Raw genomic sequence first — 10,743 nt, forward strand, 5'->3', positions numbered from 1 at the left:
TTTTATTTCTGAACCCCAAATTCATGGGGGCAAATCTAATTTAAGACTTGCAATTATATTCTTTTGTAATTAATGAATACTTTATATGTCTAAATTAATATAAAAATATAATTTTTATATTAATGTCATTTAGAATAATTTAAAAATAAAATGGCCTTTTAAAATATTGTTACATATTTTTGACACTGTCTTCGGACTACAATCTAAAAGATGCCTTGACTTTTAGATACCTAGCTGTAATTGCAATTATAGACATCCATGTACATTTGCTCCTTAGAAATTGAAGGATTTATTGAGAAATGCTGGACATCGAAGTGAAAATCATTGTTTTGTCAGCCAAATATTCTCTGTATTTTTTTATGTTTGCACATAAAAAAAGCACATAGTCTTACTTTTCACATCTCTTATCCTTCTGCCTCCAACTGAATTTTCCCTTCTTTAAAAACATTCTTTAAAGACCTTCAAATCAGTCAACCAGAACGTAGAAGCTGGGAAGAGGCCTCTGAATTTAGATATTGTGATTCTGGTGAATAATAGAGATACAAATATACAGATATATAGACAGACGTTTCAGTTCTCACAAAAGGGAATAACTTCAAGAACTGTTCACAAGGAAAATCTAAAGTAACATAATATATACAAATGCGAAAGTTTAAAGAGAAAAACAGACCCCTCGTAATTCCTGATACCAAGACTTTGACATATGCTAATGATGTGTTAAAATAAAAGGTGGACTATACTTTAAAACTTATGCATTAAAATAATCTTGACGTTAACATTTCTGGGGACTGGTTCTCGTTTTATCACCCTGTAAGTCCTAGGAAATAACTAGACCCTGGCCAGGGGTGGGGAGGGTGGTGGCTCAAATAGCACTGGGTTTTGAAGAACTCGGGACCTGGTGTCCAAGCATAGAATATAGGTCCTGAGAGCCCCACTGTGCCTTCACACAGGCATTCCAGACTTGCCTTAATGTCAGAACCATACTCTGCGTTGGCTATGATCAGGTGTTTTCCTCCTAAAATTGTATATGCAAAAAAGTTGTGTCTTTTGGGGGAAAAGAAGCCATTTTATGGATTATTAACTTAACAGGCAAAAAAGGATGAAATATTAAATGTGAAAAGCAGAGTACACTTGACGGAGAACACTATGGAAAGCCACAAGGCAGAAAGAGAAGAACTCAGCCACCTTCGGATGACATGGCAACTTAAAGCCATTGCGAGCAAGCCTTTGAAACAGCAGTGGGGAGCATTCAAAGAACAACTCAGAAAGGTACAAGAACGTGCAGTGGGTATTATTAAGTCTTAAAAAGGAATGAAATTCTGACATGGGCTGCAACACAGAAGAGACTGTAAAACATGATGCTAAGTGAAACAAGTCAGTCTCAGAAGGATAAGTGCTGTATGATCCCGCTTAGGTGAAGTACCGAGAGTCAAGCTTATAAAGAGAAAGAGTAGAATAGATGTTAGCAGGGCTGAGGGAAGGAGGGATGGGGCAGCTACTGGTAAATGGATACAGAGTCTCTGCCCAGGATGAGACAGTTTTGGAGGTAGATGGTGGCGATGGGTGCATGCCATTGTTCATGTCCCAATGCCACCAAACTACACAATTAACAATTAGTTAAAACAGTAAATTTTGTTATGTATATTTTGCCACAGTTAAACAACAACAACAAAAAGTAAGGGAAACCCAGGGCCTGCACTTTTGTTCATTGGTGGTTTAGAACTATGAACTCATTTGAGGTAGTGAATGTTTTCATGGGGATGGAGAAGTTCGATGACGTACCAGTCATCACTGGAATGATTGTTTCATATTTGCTGATGGTGTCAAGGAAAACAAATACATAACTATCTAATGTTTATTTCAGACTACTTACAACTTAAAACGTCTTCAGGAAGCACTTATGCCTGTGTCTGCCCTTGACCTTGGAGGGAGCCTCCAGACCATTTTAGGTCTACAGAAAAAATGGAACGAAATGAAGCCTCAGCTCCAGGTGACAAAACAGACTGATGGATCCGGGCAAATGGGAAAAAAATCAAAATCTGTTCAGTTGAGGTTTACCTAATTAGTTTTAACAGACTGGTGAATCGCTATTTTTTTTTTTTAAACAAAAGCATTGCTTGTCTAAAACTCCACTTTTCAAATACATTTTTCTTCCTGTTGTTCTGCACTAGTCTGTGTTTGATGATTCACAAGCATTCAGGCTGCAAAATGTCCTTAATAGATTCTTATCTTACATTAATTTTACATTGAATTATTTCTTTATTAAAGTATTTATCACATATATTCACCCTATTATTTTCTTAAGAGGTATCTAGACACGTTTTATTTTTTTTATTTTTATTTTTTTAAAGATTTATTTATTTATTTATGATAGACATAGAGAGAGAGAGAGAGAGAGAGAGAGAGAGGCAGAGACACAGGAGGAGGGAGAAGCAGGCTCCATGCCGGGAGCCCAATGCGGGACTCAATCCCAGGACTGCAGGATCTCGTCCTGGGCCAAAGGCAGGCGCTAAACCGCTGAGCCACCCGGGGATCCCTAGACACGTTTTAGAGTTAAGATATCTCAGAGAAAGGATGGACAAGCTCTGATGCAGAGGCTCTGCTGCCCTTTGTCCCTGGAATTACCACTCTGATGTCACTGTCCCCACCCACTGGCACCCCAGCTTCCTCTTACCCTCCCAGGAATCTCGCTGTGCCTCTCTCATTCCCCTTCTCAGAGAACCCTCAGGATATGAGAGAGAAAACCATGAGTCATGTTCCCAGGCCCTGACTGATAATGCATTCCATACCCTTCACCTCCTGCTGCTCCTAAACCTGATACAACTGCCAAAAATGATTGCCAGTCATGCTGTCCTCCTGCCTGGCCTCCTGTTCTTGGCTGCTGCAAAGTTAAGATATCTGTGTCTCTGTTGGTCACTACTTCATAAGTGTTGGCTTTAAAGAATGACGAATCAGAAAACTGAAGGTTCCTTTAGGGAATATCTATTTTAGATTCTTTAAAAATAAAACTGATATAAATATATAACCACCCCCCCCACACCCCACACCCAAAAACACCCCGTCGTAGCCTACCATGAATGATTTCCTATAAATTCTTAGAAAATTCAACTAGCCTACATGTTAGGGACTTTGATATACCCTGTGTTAGATGTTTATTTGCATTTCATGTACGCATGTGTGCATGTGCCCCTAAAAATGCACGAGTGTGTGAAGTCCTCTGTCCAGGGCATTCCCAGGCTATGCACTGTGATGTGCATATATTTGATGGCCCCATGCTTGATTTCAACTTGAAGACTTTTATGTTACTCTTCTGCAAATTATTTTCCTTAGCCTAAATCATTTCCATGACTTTTTTCCTTGATGTAAAATCCATCCCTGACATTCTAGTGGCTTCCTCCTTGAGTTGTCCACCCTTTGCAAGTTCTATCCCAGAATCATGGTTTCATCTAAGGGATATCTGAGCAGTGCTGGGTAAAAAGGAAGCTGCTTTATCCCTCTCTACATGTGCTGGCTATTTGTGGATTCTGGGATGACCATTTTTAAAGCAGCATATCTAACGCGTTGCTCAGCTGGTAATTCATTCTGATCATTCTGTTATCATAGAGGACAAGTGATTCCCCCAATATATTTTTAGACTTGTCTTTTCATGATGTTTTTACCATACCGTCTGACTCTAGGCTGTATTAAATATCAGAGATGATTGTGGCTTCACAAAATATCAAAAATACATTCATTTAGCACATAACTGGAGTAGTTGGTGTGCCATAGAAATATGGGCCTTTGTGTTTTACCAGCTGACTCTGAAACACGTTTTTTGCATTGGTAATACTTTTTATTTTTATTTCTGAGAAGATGGGGAGAGAATAATGTATCCTTAGCATCAAGCCCAAAGCCTGGATTTGTAGGGAATGGGGTGAGGCTGACAAAAGTAATTGTTAGCAATGAGAGAATGATTTCTGATTTAGATCTTTGTATAGTCAGGTGTAAAGTAAAAAGCTCTCTAAAAGCTGGATATCTCTTATTGCTTTTAACTTTTTAGCAACTGAATGATGAAGTTCAGTACATTATAAAAGAATCAGAAGAGTTAAGTGGCAAAGGAGCCCCCGTGAAAGAGAAGTCACAACAACTGAAGGAGCTTATTCATCTCCATCAAACACAGAAAGAGAGAACCCGAGATTATGAGGATATCCTGTACAAGGTGGTCCAATTCCACCAAGTCAAGGAAAAGGTAAGATGTGTCACGGATACCTGGAAGACTCTGTTTTAAACCATGAAATTAAGAATAAATTATTGTCTAATAAAGACCAAATTGTTTACTCTGGTATTAGGAGCTTTCCGCAAACTGGCCTTTAACTTTTCTCACTACACCTCGATCCTCCCTTATGTTCCAGCCAAACTGAGCTCTTTGTTTCTCAAAGATGGTGCACACATTCCTAACTCACAGCCTGGGCTCCCAGGCACCATTATCTGACAGGTCCTTTTCTCTCCTCCCTACTCTTTAAACCCTGCCCCTGCTTCCAACAAATCTGCCTCACTTGGAATTTGTCTTCCTTCTAAATTTGCAGAAGTTTCATTATTTATCTCACACGTTTGTCATTCTTAGCATCTTGATTCTTAATTACTCCCCTGCCCCAAGTCAACTGTAAGTTCTTTGAGGGAAGAAAACAAATTTTTTTTTTGGGGGGGGGGGAGGGTATCTCAAGTACCTGACATTATGGAGTGCTCAGTAAAGCTTCATAGTTATTAGCTTCTATTAACAGAAAATGAACATATATTGATATCTATTTATTTATTTATTTATTTATTTATTTATTTATTTATTTGATATCCCTTTAAAATAGCCCCTGAATTTACTCAGATTTTGCAAAGGTTTTGGGCTATGACCAAAAAAGAGTGTTTTCTTCTTTAATAGAACTGGCAATGTTAATTCCTCCATTTTACCATCTCAGTTTGAAGCACTGTAACATTTCTTTGTCTGTGACACTCATAATTACAGATGGGCTTGGCAGCATTTTGACCAGGTAGTAAAATTTGTTATAGGAAATGGGCTTTTTTAAAAAAAAAAAAATCTGTCTTCATGAAAGTTTGCAACCTATGTTAATGGTTAATGTCCTAAATTCCAGCTGGGTCATCTCAACAAATCAAGGGAAATGGAGTTTTTAGAACAGCCAAAGGAACTGGATGATGCCCATGAAGCCCAGGTTCACCTCAGCCGCTCTCAGGATAAGCAGGCACAGATTGATCATCTCCATGACCTGGCCCTTTCCCTGGGAGTGGACATCATCTCATCAGTGCAGCGGCCTGTAAGCAACAACACTGTTATTCATACCTAATTAAAGCTGAAAGTTGGGGTATAATATCAAAGAAACCTGGCAGATTGCCAGTAAATGTTAAATTCAAAAATACATTAAACCACTGGGATAGTTATTTGTGGTTAATTCCTACCACCTATAACAACAATAACAAAAAAAACAATTCTTAAGGAGAGAAATCTGTTTATAAAAGTCTTGCTTAATACATCTATTCTCACACTAATTAAAAAATAGAATTGTAGAGCTGTGTTTTCTAATATAGCAGTCAGTTTTTCACATTCAAAACGTGCCTAATGCAACTGAAAATTTCAATTTTATTCATTTTTAATTAATTTAAATTTTAAAACTGACCTTCAGTGTAATTATGGGGAAACTTGTAAGTACATTGGGAACAGCATGGATATGTGAATCTACATTTTAAACTACGAACTGCAAAATTTGAATACAGATTAAGTATTTCTGATAGAAGTTTAGCAACAGTTAAGACATGCTGTAAGTGTGAAATACATGCTATATTTCAAAGACTTAGTATAAAAAATGTATTAATATTTTTTATATTTGGGTGCATGGTAAAATGATATTTGAACAAACTATATTATGAAAATGAATTGTACCTGTTTCTTTCTTACTTTTTAATATGACTACTAGAAAATTTTTAATTATTCATGTAGTTCTGACTATATCTTGATTGGACCAATTCTGCCTTAGCATTTTGGATTTGGAAGGTATCCTAGAGATAATCCAGCCCAGGACACTCATTTTGTAAAAGAAGAGTCTAAGGCCCAGAGAAACTGCTTTATCCATAAAAGCCCATAATGGTGGAGCCTCCAGGCTTCGTCAAAGGCTTGATACTAGTCACTGGATATGCTTTATGTCACTGAACTGACTTTAACAAAGGAGCCTAAAAAGAAGAAAATCTTTTTCTTTCCTTCTTCCTTTCCTTCTTTTTTTTTTTAAGATTTTATTTATTTACTCATGAGAGACAAAGAAAGAGCAGAAACATAAGCAGAAGGAGACACAGGCTCCTTGTGGGAAGCCTGATGCAGGACTCGATCCCAGGACCCCAGGAACATGATCTGAGCCAAAGGCAGACACTCAACCACTGAGCCACCCAGGCATCCCAGAAGACAATATTTCCAGATCAAATTTTTATAAATAATACATTGGACTCTGATTTAAAAAAATCCTTCTCAAATTCCTAATTTTATTCTATCCAATATGTATAGTATTAATAAAATCATAATGGCCAATTTTACTTTAAAGTTCATTTAAGGGGACGAGATCAGACCCGGGATCGAGTCCCGCATCGGGCTCCCTTCATGGAGCCTGCTTCTCTCTCTGCCTGTGTCTCTGCCTCTCTCTCTCTCTCTGTGTCTCATGAATGAATAAATAAATTAATCTTTTTAAAAAAATAAAGTTCATTTAGGATATCCTTTAAACAATATGGAATGCAGTGAACCTGAAGTTTTTTAAAAAATCTTTTAAAAAGACCTAGAAATACAAAATACCTGCCACTGTTTATAGAATCAGTTTTTACCACAAAGGAGTTTTCTTTTTAAAGAGTTTTATTTTATTACTAAGTTTATTATAAAAGGAAAGAAAAAAGTAAGATGTCTCACTTTGCACAAATAATATTATAAATTGTTCTCCAACCCTCATCTGGCCTTGGACTCAGCAGCCCTCTGTGCTGAGCAGAGATTGGTGCACTTGCATAATGAACCTGAGGTCAAGTTCAAGTTGACAAGAAAATTATAGTGCAGAAGCTGAATGCTTCCAATGTATATTTTATGCCTTTTGAAGTAAAAATTATGTCTTAAAATAAACGGCGTCTCTGAAGGGTTGGGTATGATGAGCAAATCTTCAAAATTGAGATTTCAAGACTAGAAATGCGATGGTTTGCCTTCCCCAACGTGGTGGTGTCTGGCTTCTTTCTGAAATCATTATATTCAAATGTGCTTAAGATAAGGTAAGCCAGGAACCTATTTTTTAATGGCCTTTATGAGTTTAATAATGCGGGTAAATAGCACCTTCGTCTCATTGCTGTTTCGCCCCCTCCCTTTGTCACTTCCACTTCTCCTTCGTGCTCAGAACTGCTCTAACGTTTCTGCAAAGGACCTGCAGCAGCAGCTGGACATCCTTGAGGGGGACAGCGTGAGCGGGCGTGCCAAGGCCGAGGAGTACGAACGGACCCTGGCCTGCAGCCTGGAGTACTGCACCACGAGGGACAGTATAAACGAGGTGGGGTGACAGGGCTGAGAGCCGACATGAGTCGGCCCCAAACCGCTCTGAACCCAATGCATGTGTCTCTGTCTGGACGTGTGCACACAGGAGCAGGAGACATTTTGTTCGACCTTGACCTTTAATCCACTAAGCAATGATCTCAGGGCTCCAAAAGTTTGAGTAAACCTCAAGCACCCAAGCCAGTATGTTGTCAATGCATAGAAAAACCTAGAATGCACTATTATGGTTGTCTGTTTGCTTTCTTTTCCCCAACTCAAGGCTGTACAGCAGTTGCTTGCTCAAGCGGGTATAGCCTATCTGGACAGAAAGGGTGACGCTGTCCCCATGAAGCCAGCTCCAACCTGCTGAGATTCTATTTAAGTACCATTGACTCATGGTGAAGGGGGTGCCAAGGGTCAGGGGAGAAGGCTCATTGCTTCCGAGGCTGCAAAGTATCATCACCAAAGTCAAGTGGCTGGTTTCATATTTACTCAAATGGAGTGGCTTACTGGCAAGACAACTTCTGGAGGAAAAGCAATAACAGATGAAAGTCCTCCTCTGCACCCGTGCACACCCTCACAAACACATGCTCCCACCCCCTCTCCCTCAATTCTACCCAAACACCAACCCCCAAATGTGTCGTGAGCCCCAATAGCCTTCCTCTAAACTTTCCATTTAAATAAACTTCTTTTGGGGTGAGAACACAGATCAGGATGGCAAAACATAGACCCTGGTTTTGAGAATTGACAAGCACAATACAAAGTACTGCAGTTCTGGACTTGTCTCCATTTAGAGCAAAATGTTTCTGAGTCCATCAGTCACAAGTCCGTTACAAAGGCGGGTGGAAGTGATAAACCTTCTCGAATGTTCTGTTTATGCCCAATGTACACAATCTGGGCCCAGCAAGTATCAAATATTCAGACAACATTAGCTCCCAGATTAACATGTGAGTCACTAGACTGGGGTGATGGTCCAGCTGTGCAGTGCTCCTTCCTGCAGGCCGCACGTCCCCAGACTACAGGCAGGTGCAGAGAGTGAGCAGGAGAGAGGCAGAGAGCACGAAAGGCCACACAGGCCCCAGGGCCTACAGCCACGGACTGCAGACTTGCCGCTCAGACTCTGTGTTGCAGGGAGACGTTCTGGGCTAGAGATTCATTCGGGGTTCAACCCAGAGTGTAGCCTACCCTCTGTGGCCTCTTCTGGTTTCAGCTAACACCACACATTCACATCTTGTTAGAGAAAACATCATTCTCCCCAAGTCTGCAACATGTAGATTTGCAGGCTTGCAAATAATTTTTTTTACAACCTTTCCCCCCAAATTTACCTTCTTGCTTCCCTTCCTCCTCGTCCTTCTACCCTTTCCTCAACCCCTCCCCTTCCTCCTTGTCTTCTTCCTTCTTTGTCTTCTTCTTCGGTAAACTTTTGTTTTGCCAAAGATCTCTCCCTCTGCAGGGATGTGCAGCTGTACACTAACCGAAACCACAAGTGGAAGAGGCCCAGGGTTCTTCCCAGCAGTCCCAGGGCTCAGTTTCCCTCTTCCTGAAGTGCTGTGGCATTTATGGAGCTGTTCAGACCCTTCCCACAGTGGTTCTATTTACAGGCTGCCTCGTGAGGAGCCTCTGCTGGGAGCCAGCCAGCTGGGATGACAGATGTCCCCTGTAGTCACAGTAGGGACGCCCCAGGATTGTCTGTACCATAATGAGCAAGCAGATACATGGAGGAATCAGATATCACTTTAACATAATCTTAAACATTAAGAGAACTGGTCTTCCGCATTTCTTTCCACTTCCTATCCAGCTAATCTTCGGTGTGGGTTATAATTTCACATTTAAAGGATCTCTGAGAATCTTTGGTCCTTTTTTCATTTCCTTCTTGTAGAAAAATAGTAGGCATGTCACAGTGTAGCGCCCACACCCTGGACTTTCCAACTACAAGCCTAGTGGAAAAATAATCAGAAGGAATATTTTTAGTGCACTTTAGTAAAATAAATATACATACACTCTAGTTTGTATTGTGAATATCAGACTCCAGATGAGTAGATTCCAAGTGGTGATATAATATTTATACACCTAGACGTTTTTATTATATTATCATTATTAATACTTGGTGTAGGTACTTAAGACATTACAAAACATTAAAACAGCATGTCACACTACTTTTTTGTGTTAAAAAAATAAAGTCACCCTACCAGGGAACGAGAGCAAATATCGCATTTTACTTTTTAAGTTGATTTGAAAACATGTTTCGCTTCTAATATTCTTCAAGTGCTTCTTGAACGTTCACAAACTCTGAGTTAAAATAGATTTGGGGAGATCTCAACGTCAACACATCTTAGTTTTTAACAGGAGAAAACTGAGGTGAGGATTTGCATTTGAGCAGTGTGCCCCCACCCTGCAGAGTTTCTGTTCGTGGTGTGTTGAGGAGTCAGCTTTGGGCCAGAAGCTCATCTCTTGGTCATCATTTCTCAGACAGCAACACATTGTTGCTTGCTAAACTCAGAGTTCCCCACTTACTGCTTTAGCCCACCCAACCACTGCATGATCTGATGTGCCGTGGACGCTTTATATATGCTGTCCTCGTCTAGCCTTGTTTCCTTGCGCATCCTTACAAGCTATTTGTTTACAATAGCACAATTCATTTGGTCATTTCAACCAAAATTACTTTTTGATGATGCCCTAACTAATTTATGTGATTACAACTGCACTAAAAGCTAGCGGAGGCCTCGGTACCTCAAAGCAAAATAAAGTGAGGTGCTCTAAATGTGATCTTTTTTCTTTTTTTTTTACATGATGTGATATTTTTTAAACAAAAGAACCATGGTTCTGTGCCTTGATTATCTTTTGGTAAAATATTATTATTTTCTCATTTCGTACACTACACAAAACAGAAGAAATTGGTAAAATCTCATTTTTTCCATGTCTATCTTCACAACCTTCAGACTGCCCAGATTTTGTGGAGTTTTTTTTCCCACTCGTTTCACACAAAAATACATTTGTATGCATGGATGTTGAATTTCACTATATATGTTCTTGCCTGGCAACATAAGTAAGCTGTTAATACACAAAGTGCATTATAGACATTCTCGGTGAGAATACGTGGCAGGCCATCTTTTGTTACTCATTCTGTTACACGTCTTCGTTTAGAAACATAGTAAGTTAATATGAAGCATGTTTCCTGTCTGCAACCTGACCAAAAAAATTACTTTTACATT

At 39.5% G+C, this 10,743-nt stretch overlaps 1 protein-coding gene across 3 annotated transcripts in view; it reads left to right on the top strand.

Annotated features, from left to right (window-relative positions):
- The window catches only part of CCDC141 (coiled-coil domain containing 141), a 180,655-nt gene that overhangs the window by 138,014 nt on the left and 31,898 nt on the right, over positions 1–10,743 (top strand). For all 3 annotated transcript variants that reach the window (XM_072811090.1, XM_072811092.1, XM_072811091.1), the window contains exons 13-17: positions 1,090–1,269; positions 1,865–1,990; positions 4,040–4,228; positions 5,124–5,303; positions 7,401–7,550. In XM_072811090.1, coding sequence (XP_072667191.1) covers positions 1,090–1,269; positions 1,865–1,990; positions 4,040–4,228; positions 5,124–5,303; positions 7,401–7,550 — 825 coding nt within the window. The remainder of the gene's footprint in view (positions 1–1,089; positions 1,270–1,864; positions 1,991–4,039; positions 4,229–5,123; positions 5,304–7,400; positions 7,551–10,743) is intronic.

This window comes from Canis lupus, chromosome 34 (assembly GCF_048164855.1).
Source record: "Canis lupus baileyi chromosome 34, mCanLup2.hap1, whole genome shotgun sequence".
In the NCBI taxonomy this organism is placed as follows: Eukaryota; Metazoa; Chordata; class Mammalia; order Carnivora; family Canidae; genus Canis; species Canis lupus.